This window comes from Macaca thibetana, chromosome 1 (genome assembly GCF_024542745.1).
Source record: "Macaca thibetana thibetana isolate TM-01 chromosome 1, ASM2454274v1, whole genome shotgun sequence".
Taxonomy (NCBI): domain Eukaryota; kingdom Metazoa; phylum Chordata; class Mammalia; order Primates; family Cercopithecidae; genus Macaca; species Macaca thibetana.
In genome coordinates, this window is record NC_065578.1 from 34566856 (window position 1) to 34584263 (window position 17408).

A 17408-nucleotide genomic window follows, 5' to 3' on the forward strand; every position below is an offset into this window, starting at 1 on the left:
CACCATGTTGGTCAGGCTGGTCTTGAACTCCTAACCTCAGGTGATCCACCTACCTCACCCTCCCAAGGTGCTGGGATTACAGGCATGAGCCAACACGCCCAGCCCTATTTATTTTTTCTATTAGGATATTCCTTTAAAAAAAAAAATGGGAAGGAGCTCCAATTAAATCAAAGTATATAACAAATATGTCTGTCACATGTTGCTTGCATGTTCCCTCAATTTGAACATACATTTGAACATACATGGCTCTTGATCTTTTAATTTCCATGGTAAAAGCTCCAAATTTTTCTAAAATAGATCTGGCATAACCTAATCCCCCCCAGAACTACTCCTAACACCACCACTTTTGCACTTCTATACTTAATTAGGGTGCTGCTTTTAAGCACCAAGCTCAAGGTTACTAAAGACTTGTACAATGAGCCTACAATGCTGTGTTTAAGCAAGTGCTAGATTGGAAAGCACAGAAAGACTTGGAATTGCTTCTTCATCCTCTGTACTTTGAATCTCTCAAATAACAAGCTGCTTACCATGGTACTGGGTTAAAAAAAAAAAAAAATTGCTGCCGGGTGTGGTGGCTCATGCCTGTAATCCCAGCACTTTGGAAGGCTGAGGCGGGCAGATCATGAGGGCAAAAGATGGAGACCATCCTGGCCAACATGGTGAAACCCCGTCTCTACTAAAGATACAAAAGTTAGCTGGGTGTGGTGGCGGGCACCTGTAGTCCCAGCTACTCGGGAGGCTGAGGCAGGAGAATCACTTGAACCCGGGAAGTGGAGGTTGCAGTGAGCAGAGATAGCGCCACTGTACTCCAGCCTGGCAGCAGAGTAAGACTCCGTTTCAAAAAAAAAAAAAAAATGCCTTTGGTCCTCCAAAACATCACCTGTGGTCGGAAGGCAGAGTACCAGAAGAGAAAGAGTATGAGCTCTACAGTGGACAAACCTGGGTTTAGAATCCTAGCTCCATCATGTTCTTGCTATGTAACCTTGGTCAAGTCATTTTGCCTCTCTAGGCCTCAATTTCCTTATCTATAAAATGAGAAGAAAACTATCTGTTTTAGGGTTATCATGAAGATTAAATGAGAGAAGGTATGTAATGTTTATAATTAGGAGTCTGGTATGTGGTAGGTGTGCTTCAAAAAATGTAAATTTACACCAGGCATGGTGGTTGGTGCCTGCAATCCCAGCTATTCAGTAGGCCAAGGTTGGAGGATTGACTGAAGCCAGGAGTTTGAGACCAACCTGGGCAAAATAGCAAGACCCCATCTCTAAAAAAACTGTAAAAATTAGCCAGGCAGATGGGTGCAGTGGCTCACGCCTGTAATCTCAGCACTTTGGGAAGCTGAGGCATGCAGATCACTTGAGGTCAGGAGTTTGAGACCAGCGTGGCCAACGTGGCAAACCCTATCTCTACTAAAATATAAAAATTATAAAATATAAAAATTAGCCGGGTGTGGTGGTGTGTGCCTGTAATTCCAGCTACTCAGGAGGCTGAGGCAGGAGAATTGCTTGAACCCGGGAGGCAGAGTTTGCAGTGAGCCGAGATTATGCCACTGCACTCCAGCCTAAGTGATGGAGTGACACTGTCTCAAAAATAAAAATAAAAATAAATTTGCCAGGCATACTAGCTCATGCCTGGAGGCTGAGGCAAGAGGATAGCTTGAGCCCAGGAGTTTGAGGCTGCAGGCAGCTATGGTCGCACCATTGTACTCCAGCCTGGGCAACTCCTTATTTAATTCTATCGATCTTATATAAAACGTTGACCTGAAATAGTCAGCTGTCCCAGCAAAGCATCATCTGGGGTAAAAAAAAAAAAAAAAAAAAACATGTAAATCAGCTTTCTGTCAAGTGCAACTTCCACTGCTATAATTATGTAATCATCAACCACCACTGCAAGACAACAAAAACCCCAAAGCTAATGTTCCTGAAATTGCTAAATACAATAATTACTACGGTTTCAAAATCATGACCACCAACTCCCTTAGGAAAGCAACAGAAATCTTTGTAATTATAAGGGGAAAAGGCTGGTTATCCCAGACGGTGGTCACTACAGCAGAAGGTTTTTGGTCATAATGGCATAATGGCAGCATACTCAGAAATCTTTCTCAAATTGCTGTTTTCTCACACTCATACTATGAAAGCAATAATATCAACAAAAGAAGGAAGGAAGAAAGGAAGGAAGGAAGGAAGAAAGGAAGGAAGGAAGGAGCTTTCTCCTTTGAAATTTAGTGTTCTTGGCACTGATTCCTGGCAAGATGCTTTACCCTCGTGAAATAACCTCTAGGAGGCAAGCATAGTCTATGAAATCTATCAACATAGCCCCTTTCTATGGAAAAAGTAAGGAACGCATTTTTCCCATAAGTGTAGATTCCTTTAGGAAAGGAAAGGAAGTTCAAGACCAGCCTGGGCAATAGCAAGACTAAGCACCCATGCTGAGTGCTGTGCTACGTGCTTTAATTATACTATCCCTCAAATCAAACTATGAGGTAGATATGACCCTTCCTCAAAGATAACAGGTAATTTGCTCAAGGTTTTACAGTCATTACATGGAAATATCCAGTTCCAGGGCCCAGATCTGTCCAACTTTGAAACCTTTTTATTTTTAATAAACTTTTATCAAGTCTTAAAACGGTTGTGCCAATTCTCTCTTATGAAAAAGAATCCAGTTTAAATTCTGGTTCCAAAACAAAACAAATAAATAAACCCAAAAGACTGAGTATTCACCAAAAGGATGACCATTTCCGTCAATTAGCAGGTTGCTTTTCTGCCTCCTAATAGTCCTTAAAATGAACTGAGGGACTCACACAAAGTGCTCTTTTCTTAAAAAAAAAAAACTTAAATCTATAAAGAAAATGGTACCTGTTGACAACCACAGAACACTGAAGCAAAAGCAAGTATAAAACAGGTACAGGCTTCTCAACCACTTCGCAGATGTCTGCCAATAACATCCTGATAAAATCCAGGAAGCAGGATTTGGCTTGACTCCCAGCCGCTTCTCCATGGCCTTCCAGACAGGCAGAACCAGTACACTAGAAGGACAGAAAGAGAAGAAATTACATGCCAAGTAATTAATAATTAATTCCTGGAAATGTGGAATGCTAGAGAATGTGACAGATTAGGGGAAAGAAAACTTTCAAGTTTGTCTTTAACGGCTCAACCCTGCCTATACATTTTAAACTTGGGCTTTGAGGTAGTCTATAATTAGCACGATAACAACACAGCAAGGGATGTGAAATGAATCCACTGAAAATTGAAACTTTATATTCCTTTTTTTTTTTAAATCTAACAGTAAATCACCTATGTGGTAGAATGGAAAGAGCAACAGCCCACAGACAAGAAGATCTGAGTTTTAGTTGCAGTTCTGTTACTAACAGCTTTGTGACTTTGACCAAACACACTTTCTTACTTTTGAAGAGAAGAGGTTGCTCCCTCAGAGGTAAAGGAACCTGAGGGTTATGTCTGGCCCAGTATTTTTAAAATTTCTGAACACAAATGTCTTTAGGCAGGGCATGCACTCTCCAGTCTGCTACCGTCCCCGCCCACCACTATTATCATCAAAATCTATTCAATTTACACCTCAATGCTATCCACCCCAATCCCTGCATTCAACAAATATTTATGTCAGGCACTATGCTGGCTACACCAGAATCTAGGGGCTGGATGATTTAGGTCTCTTCCAGCAGAAAAACTCATTTACCATAAATTTCTTCCCTCTTATAAACCTTTGCTATATTGTCTAAATTAGTATGTAAACACTGGCAACATTATGAGGGTTGACTGAGTTCTGAAGAAGCAATTCAAAAACTTCTGTCCAACTATGTACCTGTCATCTACATCCAGCAAATGACAGGCTGGCAACCCCTAATTCCTATCCATGGCCAGTATACAAGGAGATCATCAGCACTGCCTGGGCTGGATACCAATGCTGACTAATACGAGGAAACAGACACAGACATACACACAGCTGCAAAACTAAGGTGCAGCCCACCCAAGAAAAGGCTTTCGCAGAACCACACGCATCTGAAGGACTTCATCGTTCTCATTCACTTCCATCCATTCCTATTTCTAGTTGTTTTGTAGTTGTATTTCAGGGAGCAGGGGGCAGAAAGGAGGTGTGTGGGCCAGAGACATGTTCAAGAGATTATGAAATGGAGCCTAAGTTAGAAAGTACATCCAGCAACTTCTCTAGTTTCCCAAGACGGAACGAGTGAGTATGCATGTGTGTGTGTATGTGTGTGTATGAATCTTACCCAACACATTTCTGCCTACCACAAAAGGATTTAAAACTCAAGGTGACTCAACAGCTGTCATCAATAGCCTGACAGGTAGGTGGGAGAAGCAGAAAAGAAATGAATAGCTTTTGAAAAATGGAGTAATAAACACCATTGGACTAACAAGCTGATTAGAAGTGCAAAGTCTAACAAATCCTGCATAAGAGAAAGGCAGAGTTAATTTCATTTGAACTCCTAACCAGTCATTCCTCTGAAACCTGTAATTGCCTAAGAGCACAAATCACTGCTAGGGTCCAGTTAAAGGCTTGCTGACCAAAGGCAAGAACAACAACACGTCACCAAGATCCAAATTGTTTGTTATTGAATCAAAGGGTAACAACCCAGGGAGAGAACACACACCCCCACAATACTTGACAAATGAAAATCTAGAAAAGCTCACAATAGTTCTGGCATTTAGGGCGTTACAAGTACACCCAAAATAAAAGCACTCTGTTGCAGCAGCTGTTCAGACAGAGCAGGGGGTAATGTTTACTTAATACTTCAGGTTGATGGGGGACGTATCATAGTTCAGTCTGTCAACTACATACGTGGAACTCCATTTATGTACACAGCGATAAGATATGTTTGAACAACGACGGAGCACGTCTGAAACAGCCTATTCAGTTGGTATGAGTAATCGAGAATAAAGCTCTTTTTTAAAAAGTCTCAGATATTTGGGAAAGTTACAGCACAGGCTGCCATGAATAGCTTTGCTTATATTTGCAGACATTGTTTTCCAAATAGCTGGAAAAATGAACAGATTGTTCTGGGAGGTCGTCTTTCCAATTTGTTCCTAGTTTTCAGTCTGTTAATCACAGAAGAAAGCACAAGGAGAGTCAGCTGATGTTCTTCACTAACTGCAACTACTGTCAGTTGGACACAACCACTATGAGACCAGAAGCCAAAGCGTTCCTGGAATCCCGCCAGAGGTTATCAATTTTGACTTCCTTCATTTCACCTTTGTGCTCACTGCAGCCACTACAGGACCCTCTGTAGGACATAATTTTCAAAATCCTGGATGAGGCAGGTTTCACATTATAATGGACACACCGTGCTCAACCCCGTCCCCTCTTTATTCTGTATCAACTTTCTATCTCTGTGGGGAGACCAAACATCAGAGACAGCAACTAAAAGCTAGGCTGCAGAGGTCGAAGGTGGAAGAAGGACGGCAGCGTCCCGAACCCTGGCTGTCTGCCTGGCTGTCAGGGGATACAGGGAGCTGCATGACTAGGCCCGGGCCCGAGAGAGGCGGGGTTCAGCCTGGGACCCAAGCTGCGCACCTGCAAGGCCAGAAGCAGCTGGCTGCCCTGGCCGAGCCAGGGGCGCCACCTCCGGACCCAACATCCGGCCAGCGCACCCGCTGGCATCGCCCGTCCCGCTTGCCCCTCCCCTGAGCCCATGGTCCTCGGCCTGGCAGCCAGCCGCCCCCGGCCACCTACCGGGGCTCAGGGCCACATTGCGCGGCCCCGGCTCTCGGTGGCCTCCGCCTCCTCCTGGTCCATGGGCTCGGGGAACCCCAACCTTCGCTCCCCTCACCCGGAGGAGGAGGAAGAGGAAGAAGGTAGTGCGGGCTCCCCACCCGGACAGCTACCTCTCGCCTCAGCCTCCCTGGACAGCGACGGCGGCCGGAAACGCCGCCTCCTCCCACCTCCCCGGGACCGACCCGGAAACACACTCTCCATGCTAACCAAGCCCTCCCGCCCCTCCCCCGGGAAGCGCAATGCCGGCCGCGAGCCCAAGGGGGAGGAGGGGCAGTGCTGGGCGTGTAAAACTACGCACAAGCGAAGGAATCGGGGCCCCCAGTCTCTCGCCGCCCGCTTTCCAGAGGCAGTCTGCACCTTGCCTCCTTCGCGCGAGCCCCAGGCCCCAGACTCTGGCAATACCCACAAGCAAGATGGCGGCAACGGCGGCACCCCCTACGGCTTAGCGCCCTGACTTGCCATTGGCCAGAGCGCGGAGTGAAGCAGCCGCGGATTGGTCGAGAGCGGTGCGGGGGTGGGGGTGGAGCTGCAGCAGCCTGGAGCCAGGAGTGGGCAACGCGGCGTGAGCAGCGGCCCGAGGCTCCCGGAGCATCGCGCTGGGAGAAGACTTCGCCGCTCGGGGCCGCAGCCTGGTGAGCTCAGCCCCCTTCGGGCCCTCCCCTGCATCCCAGCCGGGGCCTCTCCGAGCCGGCGCTGATCGATGCCGACACACCCCGGGGACCCTATCGCGACTCCATCGCGCCATATCGCGACACCATCGTGCTCTGTCGAGACTCCATTTTGTCACAGCCCTTTTCAATATATATCTTTTTTTTTTTTTAATTTGCCCTGTCATCTTTGGGGGCTGTCTCCCATGTCGTGATTTTGACGTGATCTCTCCGTGACATCACCGCGCCATCGTGAAGTGTGATCTCATCGCCGCCCTGTCGTGACTTCATCAATGTCGTGTTGTGACCTGGCTGCGGCGGGACAGGTGGTGACCGCCAGGAACCCTGCTCCCTTTCTCATCTCCCCATCTCAGCAGCCCCGCTTCGATTATCCGGCTTTTGGATTCTCCGTTGTCCTGGGAACTATCCGGGACCCCCTCTTGCTTCTCCAGCCCCTGCCGGCATCCACAGGCTGGTAGCGGGACGGGGAGGGCGAGAAGAGGGAGCGCAAGGGGTTAATTCTGCTGCTGCCGCTGCTGCCGCTGCTGCTGCAGCCTCTACCCGAGGGAGGGAAAGGAGAGGAGGCAAGGAGCCTGCGGGGGCGACTGAGAGCCCTGGCTGGAGGGGTGGGGTCCCCAGAGGGGCCTCCAAGCCTTGCCTGGTGAACACCTTGTATTCTCACTTCTGAATTCTCACTCTGCCTCTGAAGAAGGGAGGGGAAAGGAAGCCTAGGGTATCCTTTTCTCCCATGTCAGCCTGAGTCCGGATAATCGAACTTCAACCATGTATGTCTCCATTCCTCCCTGTCTGTCCTCACCACTCACTCCCTCTGTGTCCCTGTGGAGGGAGATAAAACCCAGCCTCTGGTGCCAGGGGGACAGCTGAGCAGTGGGGCCAGCCCCCGCCCACCCCCAGGAGACTGGTGAGGAGAGCTGTCCAGCTGAGCAGCAGCATGCATGGTCCTTCTTTCCCGCTTTCTGGAGGTGACCTTGGACCAGGGTCCCTTCTTTATCCCTAAGGGTTTGCAGATCCAGCCCCTTCAAGGGGCTTCCCCAGGGGAGGTCAGTCCTGAGGAGCCCATCCCTCCAGATCCTCTCCTCCCCTCCCTCTGTGCTAATCCCTCCCTCCCTCCATCCTCCACTCTCACCCCCACCCCACCCCCGTCCCTCCTCTGCAGAGGGATGCTCAGTCCCTCTTGTGTTCACAGTTGGGCAAGGCGGGCATCATGGCCTCGGATTGCGAGCCAGCTCTGAACCAGGCAGAGGGCCGAAACCCCACCCTGGAGCGCTACCTGGGAGCCCTCCGTGAGGCCAAGAATGACAGCGAGCAGTTTGCAGCCCTGCTGCTAGTAAGGAGCCGGCTGAAAATTGGGAGGTGGGAAGGGCTGGGTGGTTGGGCCCCCAAGGAATGGGGTCAGTGAGTCCCCAAGGATATGTAGGTAGTGCTAGCAACCCTGGAGGCACCAAAAAGGCCCAAGACCCCTACCTTTGTGCTCTTTCTTGCTCCCCCTGAGAATGGGGGCAAAGGGGAGAATGGGACTGAATAGGGCTGTGGCACTAGGGGCCTTGGAGGAGGCTGCCTGGGTCTGTTTTCTGGGGCGTCCCAGAGCAGATGGGAGCTGACTCATAGGGTAACAGCAGCAGGTAGTAACTAGTGCAGAGTACTTGAGGGCTGGGGATGGTTGTTCCGGGCCTGGAGAGAGTAGCAGGGCTGGAAGTGTCTGGGGAGGGGTCCTAGGGGATGGCCAGGATGGCAGTAGGTAGGTTAAGGAATGGGAGCTAGTTCGGGGCTTAGCCTTTTTGGAGGAACCCAAGCTGGGGACAGCAGAGCAGAAGCTGCAGTGCTAGGAAGGGGGGGTTGTGTGTGGGGGGTGAAGGGAGGAGGGAGTACAGCCGCTGCTTGTTTGCCATGGCAACAAGGAGAAGGCTCTGGAGTCAAGGGCTCACACTGCAGCAGAGGAGGTGTTTAGGTGAAATGTAAGGGGAAATGTTTTGACAGGCGGAACGGCGAGACACAGGAGCCACTTCCCCGGAGAAGGTGGCAGAAATGGATCAGGGACTTCTCTGGAGGGAGCAATTAAGGAAGGACCCTAAATCCTTGGGGGATCTTAAACACTGAGTTCTAAGCCCCTTCCATCCCAGGTTGTGGGCATTTAGACATCAGGAAGAACTTCTCAACTGGCCAGGTGTTGAAATGCTCAAATGAATGGTTGAGGAAGACTAGACCTCACTTCCATGGGACAGTCACAGATGAGAGGGATCCCAGAGGTCATATTTATCTGCCTCAAAGGAGAAAGAAGGAGCTGGATGAAATGACTCCAGATGAGTCCTGTTGCATAACCTTATCCTGTTAGTCCTCAGTGCCCCGGGGTGCAGGGGAGGGACCGTCTTTGCCACTTCTTCCTTTTATCCTGATGATAGCACATACCCCCTATAGGTGACCAAGGCAGTCAAAGCAGGTGACATAGATGCCAAAACTCGGCGGCGGATCTTCGATGCTGTCGGCTTCACCTTCCCCAATCGTCTCCTGACCAGCAAGGAGGCGCCGGATGGCTGCCCTGACCATGTTCTGCGGGCTTTGGGCGTGGCCCTGCTGGCCTGCTTCTGCAGTGACCCCGAACTGGCCGCCCATCCCCAAGTCCTGAACAAGATTCCCATTCTTAGCACCTTCCTCACAGCCCGGGGGGACCCGGACGATGCTGCCCGCCGCTCCATGATTGATGACACCTACCAGTGCTTGACGGCTGTAGCAGGCACCCCCAGAGGGCCTCGGCACCTCATTGCTGGTGGCACTGTGTCTGCCCTGTGCCAGGCATACCTGGGGCATGGCTATGGCTTTGACCAGGCCCTGGCACTCCTGGTGGGGCTGCTGGCTGCTGCCGAGACACAGTGCTGGAAGGAGGCGGAGCCCGATCTGCTGGCCGTGTTGCGGGGCCTCAGTGAGGATTTCCAGAAAGCTGAGGATGCCAGCAAGTTTGAGCTCTGCCAGCTGCTGCCCCTCTTTTTGCCCCCGACGACCGTACCCCCTGAATGCTACCGGGATCTGCAGGCCGGGCTGGCACGCATCCTGGGAAGCAAGCTAAGCTCCTGGCAGCGCAACCCTGCACTGAAGCTGGCAGCCCGCCTGGCACACGCCTGCGGCTCCGACTGGATCCCGGCGGGCAGCTCCGGGAGCAAGTTCCTGGCCCTGCTGGTGAATCTGGCGTGCGTGGAAGTGCGGCTGGCACTGGAGGAGACGGGCACGGAGGTGAAAGAGGATGTGGTGACCGCCTGCTATGCCCTCATGGAGTTGGGGATCCAGGAATGCACTCGCTGTGAGCAGTCACTGCTTAAGGAGCCACAGAAGGTGCAGCTCGTGAGCGTCATGAAGGAGGCCATAGGGGCTGTTATCCACTACCTGCTGCAGGTGAGGGTGCGCTGACCCACAGAGGGGGCCCAGTATGGGGGGAGCCAGTGCTGGAGCTGGGAGGCAAGGGGGAGGAGAATAATGGGGAGACAGCGAAGCTGCATGTCCACACAAGCTGATCCTGTAGCCAGCACTCCAGGGAGTAGCGTGCGGCCCAACCTCCCTCTCTCCCTCCCTCTACACAAGCACCATACCACACACCATATGTGCACTCACATCACAGTACACACACACACACACACACAACACAGTAACCTCCCACTCAAACGCTCCCCCCGATACACACACACTACACGCCACACACCTCTCCCCAACACATGCACACAAGATTGAAGCAGTCTGTTCTGCTCACTCCGTAGCATTGTTCTGTACACGCACACACCCGGACTTCCAGTGGTGCAGGGAAGAGAAGCAGGGCTGCTTGGTTCCTGGCCTCTGCAGAGGTCCGGCTAGATCAGTTCGCCTGCCTCCCCTGCGTCCCCTCCTGCCTCCCTGCCTGAGAGGCCAGCTGTCCTGTCCCACAGGGATTCACTCATGACTCTGGTATCTTCAATGGCCTGCTCCAGCCACCGAGCTCACCAGCCATATACTCCATGCACCACACTAAGCTCATGTCTTTTTTCTGACTTAGCCCAAAAGAGAGCATCCCCTCATTCCCACCATTGGGAGCAGTTACACGGTAGCCAGGAACCTGCCCTCCCGCCGTACGTCAGAGCTGCTGTAAAGGGCATTTAACTTAGCTTTTGACCTGTGAATTTTCCTTCTAGCCTTGAGACACTTCAGAGGTAGGGAGATAGGGAGATGTGACTGGAGCCTCAGTGAGTACGGGGGCATGTCACTCAATTCACTCAGGCCCAGTTCACTCAGCAGATATGCGTGGAGGGCCTGGCTCACTCTGTGCCAGGCCCTCGTGTGTGTCTCTACCACATGCTAGGTGCTGGGTTCATGGGACAGAATAAGGGTTGGGGCCTGCCTTTGAAAGGCTCACAGGCCAGAATTCCCTTCCAATTGTATTATTTCTAGCTGGCTGGCCTCTGGCAAGGCAGGGAGGGTCTCTGGTCCTGCTCCATCTCAAGGGGGTCCTGTGGCAACAGGTGGGGTCAGAGAAGCAGAAGGAGCCCTTTGTGTTTGCCTCGGTGCGGATCCTGGGTGCCTGGCTGGCCGAGGAGACCTCATCCTTGCGTAAGGAGGTGTGCCAGCTGCTGCCCTTCCTCGTCCGCTATGCCAAGACCCTCTACGAGGAGGCCGAGGAGGCCAATGACCTTTCCCAGCAGGTGGCCAACCTGGCCATCTCCCCCACCACCCCAGGGCCCACCTGGCCAGGAGACGCTCTCCGGTGAGTCTGTAGTTACAGTCTGTCCAGCTAGATCATTCTACAGAAAAGCGTAATACAAGGACACCCCTCCCCACAAGCTGAGTTGTGCCAGGCTTCCTGATTGGGCCATGAGATTTCCCTTAGGGTTATTTCTGTTTTGGGGGGCTTGTTCCCACAGGACTCCTCGGCTGCCAGGTGTCACTTGCCAACCCCAGATTTCTCAGTTAAAAGAGAACTTATACTTATTGAGCACCTACTACGAGCCAGGTATTTTGCTATACCCTTTACCAAAATGATCTCATTTGGTCCACGTGGTAAATCTAACAGAAGTCTCGTTCACATATGAAAGATTAGGAAACTGAGGCTCATAGAGATTCAAGTCACTTGCCCACAGTCACACTTTGTGGCAGAGCCCAAGTTCGGTCCTGGGTTGTGCGACTCTGAAGCTTGTGCATTTTCTGTGGTACCTGCGAGGATGTGTCTTTCTCCCCTACTTCCATTTCTCTTAGGCAAGGTGCCCTAAAAAGGGAATCTATGTGCCTTTACCTCTCCCAATCCCACACACATCTGTCCCTTCCACATCCCCAGGCTCCTCCTGCCTGGCTGGTGCCACCTGACCGTCGAAGATGGGCCCCGGGAGATCCTGATCAAGGAAGGTGCCCCTTCGCTTCTGTGCAAGTATTTCCTGCAGCAGTGGGAGCTCACATCCCCTGGCCACGACACCTCGGTGCTGCCCGACAGCGTGGAGATTGGCCTGCAGACCTGCTGCCACATCTTCCTCAACCTCGTGGTCACCGCACCGGGGCTGATCAAGTGAGGGGCTCGGGAGAGGTCGGGGAGGAGGCCGGAGGAGGCAAAGGGGGCTGCCCAATTGCGTCAGTTCTCAGTCTCCTACTTTGCCCCCCATGCCCATGGATTTGTTAGTGCTAGAATGGGGGTCTCAGAGTAGGCATAGCCAGCCCCACACAAGGATTCGGCATATCTGGAACCCCCAGGTACTATCTCAGCATGTCTGCCTGCTCCAATCTCTGCCCCCCAGATGCTATGTTTGGGGCCCAAAGTTAATTCTTCACCCTGCTGCCTAATTTCTTGCCAAGGGCTTGATTTGGCTGTACTAGACCCCCACCTACCTCCATCCTTCCCCGCTTTCTTTTCCAGGCGTGATGCCTGCTTCACATCTCTTATGAACACCCTGATGACATCGCTACCAGCACTAGTGCAGCAACAGGGAAGGCTGCTTCTGGCTGCTAACGTGGCCACCCTGGGGCTTCTCATGGCCCGGCTCCTTAGCACCTCTCCAGGTAAGAACTGCGGATCCAGTCCTAATGGAATACCTGGGTGGACCTCCTGTGTTTGGGGCAAAAGTCATCATTTTCAGAAGATGGTTTTGCAGAATTCTCTAAGCAAGAGGAAATCTTTGCAGTGTATCTCCATCCCCCACCCCCACCGTTCTTCCCAAAATGCTAACATTCTCTTTCTTCTGAAGACTTTTAAGGCAAGGTCTGGTGGGTGTTAAGTACAGACCTGCTCACAGGCACAGGCATAGGCACCTGGAATCCCTGGCAGCCAGAGGAATCTGAATCCAGTGTTTTTAAGGTGGAGCCGCCCCCACCCAGGCCTTGAGTCAGAAACCTGACTTCCTTCCATTGATGTTTTTCTCTGCTCTGCTCGGCACCTCACCCCCGTCAGTGACAGGCGTCAGCACTTGGTGTCCTTCTATGCACACCTTCTCTCTAGCTCTGCCTCACGCTGGCTGTTTGCAGGGGGAGGGACGTCCCCTCCAGCCCCCGACAGCCCTCTGTGTCTCCCACTTTGGCCGTGGGTGTCTGCTTGGGTCCCTCTGTCCCTGCCTGTTCCCTGTGCCCCATCTGTCAGGTTGGAGGAGCTGAGCAGATGCCTGGGAACAGGGTGTAACGTGCCCATACCCTCCACTGCCTCTGTGTTCCTTTGGTGGGGATCCCAGCAGGGTACCCAGCCATGGGAAGGGGCGTACATCCCTGTACACCAGGAGCCCACTCTGCACTCTCAGTCCCAGCCTGCCTCTCCACAGCCCCTAATTTCATGGTCCCAGTTCTGGCTCACCCTCAGATACCACCAGGTTAGGCTGAGAGCACCTGCAGTGTGAGGGTCACCCCCTGAACAGCCCGTAAGCAAAGCAGGGTCACTTGCTCATGTTCCTCTATGGCGCCCTCTTCTGGCCCAAGGATCAAACTGGTGCAACCCCCTTAACCTGAGTCTGAGCTCTGTGTCCAGATCCCTGAGGGGCTCTCTCTCCCATCTGACCCTGTGGCTCACCCCCACCTCCTGTGCCAGTAGAGGTCTTGGTGGTTGAGTGTACCAACATGATCACATTTAATTCTCACAACAAATTTCTATGACGAGCACTATTGGCCCATGTTACAAGAGACCCAGAAAGGTTAATTACCCAAGGTCACACAGTGAGCATCTAAGGCAGGGTTTGAACGCAGGCAGTCTGATTCCAGGCTGTGCCCTGGCTTATGTATGTGTCTACACAGAGGGCTAGGGAAGAGTCTGGCACAGCAGCTGGCCTGTCCGATTCACACCCCGCTCCCTCTGTACCTTGCAGCTCTTCAGGGAACACCAGCATCCCGAGGGTTCTTCGCAGCTGCCATCCTCTTCCTATCGCAGTCCCACGTGGCGCGGGCCACCCCGGGCTCAGACCAGGCAGTGCTAGCCCTGTCCCCTGAGTATGAGGGCATCTGGGCTGACCTGCAGGAGCTCTGGTTCCTGGGCATGCAGGCCTTCACTGGCTGTGTGCCGCTGCTGCCCTGGCTGGCCCCTGCTGCCCTGCGCTCCCGCTGGCCCCAGGAGCTGCTCCAGCTGCTAGGCAGTGTCAGCCCCAACTCTGTCAAGCCCGAGATGGTGGCCGCCTATCAGGGTGTCCTGGTGGAGTTGGCGCGGGCCAACCGGCTGTGCCGGGAGGCCATGAGGCTGCAGGCGGGTGAGGAGACGGCCAGCCACTACCGCATGGCCGCCTTGGAGCAGTGCCTATCAGAGCCCTGAGGGGTGTCCACCGGGGACAGACCCGGGGTTGGGCAGCGAGGGAAGGAGGGAGGAGGCATCTTCCCTGAAGCCCCCAAACTGGCCCCCCCCTCCCCAGACTTCCCCCCTAAAACACCCCAGCTTTCTGGCTTTTCTGAGGGCAAGGGCATGGTGCCCACCCTCAAGTGTAAGGAACTGCGTTCCGCCCCTCAGGCCCCCATGGGGGCAGGGATCGGCTTGGAAATCAACGTGGTTGTCCCCGCCAGGCCGGGGAAGGTTGGAGCAGCCCCCAGGGAGGGGGCACTAGGTGTCATTGTGCCCGATGTCTGGCTCCCCTGCGGGAGGGAGGCTCCAGGGTAGGACAGGGCTGGCAGGAGCAGACTGCCTCAGCCCATGTGCCCTGCCGGCCAGGGCGTGGGCTCCCCTCGGCTGTGGTGCCTCCTCTGGCCCCCCAGGTCCACGTCCTTTAAATTGGCCCTTTGGCTCTTGCCCTTGGCTCCTTTGGGCAGACAGCAGGCTTAGGCCATTGACATCGCAGTTCTTCCTATCAACTTCAGTGACCCAGGGTCTGAACTGCCCCCATTCTAGGGCAACCTGGGGCAGACAGACCTGGTGGGGGGTGGGGAAACCTCCTTCCACCAGAGCTTGCTTGAAGGGACCCAGGAGTCCTTGGGCCCAGATCTTTAAACCTTTGTGTCGTGTTGCAGCAGAGTGACGATGGGGGTTGGGGGTTTATTTATTTTGCCTGTCCTTATCCCTGCTTTGACACCTGAGCATCTGATTCCTGTCCCCCTCGTGCCATCTCGCCTGGCTGGAGCCAGGAACAGGAGGGACACTTCCCAGAATCCGCATGTTTCCCCAGTGATTGCACCCCACTGCCACCGTGGTGCCTGGCTTTAACTCCCACCCCTGCTATGACTCCTCTCTGCAGAGACGCGACTGGCGGCTCCAGCAGGGACTACCTTTCTTATGAACCCAGGGGGACCCCCCTACGCACACTTGATCCCTTCCTTCCCTCCCCCCTTCCCTCCCCCAGTGCGTTCTGTGATCGCCAAGTTCAAAGCTGTGCACATGTGGACACTCAATAAATGTTCATTGGTGACGAGAAGCCTCCTGCGTGGTCTGCCCTGCACCTGCCCTCTCCCTTCCAGGCTCCATCAGTTCACAGCTACCAGGTGCTGAACACACGCCCTGCTAAACACATCATGAGTCTTACCTCATTCAGCCCTTCCAAGAATCCTCTGAAGGGTTCTGATTTTACAGACAGAGCAACTTTGGCATGGGTAAGTGATTGGCTCAAGGTGTTGCCGCTAGTCGGTGCCAGAGCCAGGACTCCACACAGGCCGTCCAACTCCCAGCCCACATCTTTCACTTGTACAGCAGTTTGCCAAACTCATGTTGACGTGGCCAGGCCTCGTGGGGGCTCTGGTGCTCTCAAGTACAGATGAAGCACTGCACCACCCTCTATGTCACTGGCTTGCTGCCAAGTGGCCCTGCCATATCCTCCCATTTTTAAAGAAATCAGAAATCCTAATCTTTTTTTTTTAATTGAGATGGCGTCTCACTCTGTCTCCCAGGCTGAAGTGCAGTGGCACGATCTTGGCTCACTGCACCCTCTGCTGCCTGGGTTCAAGCAATTCTCCTGCCTCGGCCTCCCGAGTAGCTGGGATTACAGGCAGCTGCCACTGTGCCCAGCTAATTTTTGTATTTTTAGTAGAGACGGGGCTTCACCATCTTGGCCAGGCTGGTTTTGAACTCCTGACTTTGTGATCCACCTGCCTCAGCCTCCCAAAATGCTGGGATTACGGGTGAGAGCCACTGCGCCCGGCCCAGAAATCCTAATTTTTATGTGAAACCCAACTTTTGAATGTCAGTAACTATGTTTAATTAAATAACTACTGACCCAACAAAACATGCAGGCCAAATGTAGCTTTTGGGTTACCAGCTGTTGATCCTCTATGCCAAATGAGAAGCCAGAGGGCCTGTGAGCTTCAGCCGGAGCTGAGCCAGGTACCCACTATGGGTACTTCACCAGTCCTGAACAAAGCTAAAGCTGTGGGGTTGGAGCCAGACAGACCCCAGACCCATACCCCCTGCAAACTCCTCCACCTAGGCCCTCAAACCTATAAGCACGTACTGAGCATAGCCTATGTGTCCACCTGTGGTTGGCTATGCATAGACAGGAATATTTATTTATTGACTGGATGTACTGAAAGCCATCTTCTTAGCATGTATTCTCTGGGGTAAATATGAAAAAGACATAGAGGCTGGGTGTGGTAGCTAACACCTGTAATCCCAGTACTTTGGGAGTCTGAGGTAGGAGGATCACTTGAGCCCAGGAATTCAAGATCAGCCTGGGCAACGTAGTGAGACCCCATCTCTACAAAAGAAAAACAATTAGCCAGGCATGGTGCCTTGTGCCTGTAGTCCCTGCCACTCCCGAGACTGAGGCGAGAGGATCTCGAGCCCAGGGGTTTGAAGTTATAGTGAGCTATGATCACACCACTGCATTCCAGCCTGGAAGATAGTGTGAGATCCTGTCTCAAAAAAAAAAAAAAAAGTGTAAGCAGTGGCTTCTATGTAGGTTCTATGTAGGTACAAACACAGTGTGGCTGGAGCATGAGAGCCCCTCAGACTGGCCAAACAATTACAGGAAAGCTTACAGTAACTATGTGCTCTGAGACTTCAGGGTGAGGAGGGGCTTGCCGGGCAGACACGAAAAGGAACAGGTATGAAGGCATGCAAGCTTGAGAACTGCGAGTAGTTTCTCATTCCGCGGTGTATAGAGTGTGAAATGTGGAGCGGTGGGAGATGAGGTTGAACCAACAGGCATGGACCAGATCCTACTATGCTGTGCTTAGAAGCTTAGACATGGAATCATGCTGAGAGATCAAACTGCAGTTTTGTTTTGTTTTGTTTTGTTTTGTTTTGTTTAGAAACAGGGTCTCACTCTGTTGCCCAGCCTGATCTCGAAACTCATGGCCTCAAGCAATCCTTCTGCCTCAGCCTCCCAAAGTGCTGGGATTGTAGGCATGAGCTACCATCCCTGACCAGACTGCAGATTTGTTAGCAGATTGAATGTGATCCCGTTTGCATTTTGGGAAGATGATGTACTGCAAGAGGAATGGCTGAGCCAGGGAGCTCAGAGAGGAGGTGCTAAGTCTGAACTAAGCCAGTGGCAATGAGGTTGGAGAAGATGTAGGTAGTAGTTAACAGGCCTTGGTGATTAATTGGAAGTGAAGAGGGGTAAAGAAAAGGGCGGGTAGAACCAAGGATGACTCCCAGATTCC

The 17408-nt window shown here is 52.5% G+C and overlaps 2 protein-coding genes across 6 annotated transcripts in view; one reads left to right on the forward strand and one right to left on the reverse strand.

The window, feature by feature from the left end:
• The window catches only part of KIAA0319L (KIAA0319 like), a 128141-nt gene extending 121974 nt beyond the window's left edge, over positions 1-6167 (reverse strand). The window contains exons 1-2 of one of the 5 annotated variants that reach the window (XM_050797777.1): positions 6047-6167; positions 2856-3025 (exon numbers count right to left, since the gene is read on the reverse strand). In XM_050797777.1, coding sequence (XP_050653734.1) covers positions 2856-2997 — 142 coding nt within the window. In that variant the 5' untranslated portion in view covers positions 2998-3025; positions 6047-6167. Of the gene's footprint in view, positions 1-2855; positions 3026-5706; positions 5928-6046 lie in introns of those variants that run through there. The other 4 variants (XM_050797769.1, XM_050797787.1, XM_050797796.1 and 1 more) reach the window with 4 other exon arrangements.
• Positions 6168-6286: 119 nt separating this feature from the next.
• On the forward strand, positions 6287-15220 carry NCDN (neurochondrin). The gene is made up of 8 exons (XM_050798278.1): positions 6287-6380; positions 6654-6721; positions 7603-7743; positions 8832-9800; positions 10895-11136; positions 11704-11928; positions 12274-12416; positions 13703-15220. The coding sequence occupies exons 2-8, from the start codon at positions 6689-6691 to the stop codon at positions 14137-14139; spliced, it is 2190 nt and encodes a 729-aa protein (XP_050654235.1). The 5' UTR covers positions 6287-6380; positions 6654-6688; the 3' UTR covers positions 14140-15220.
• Positions 15221-17408: the final 2188 nt, after the last annotated feature.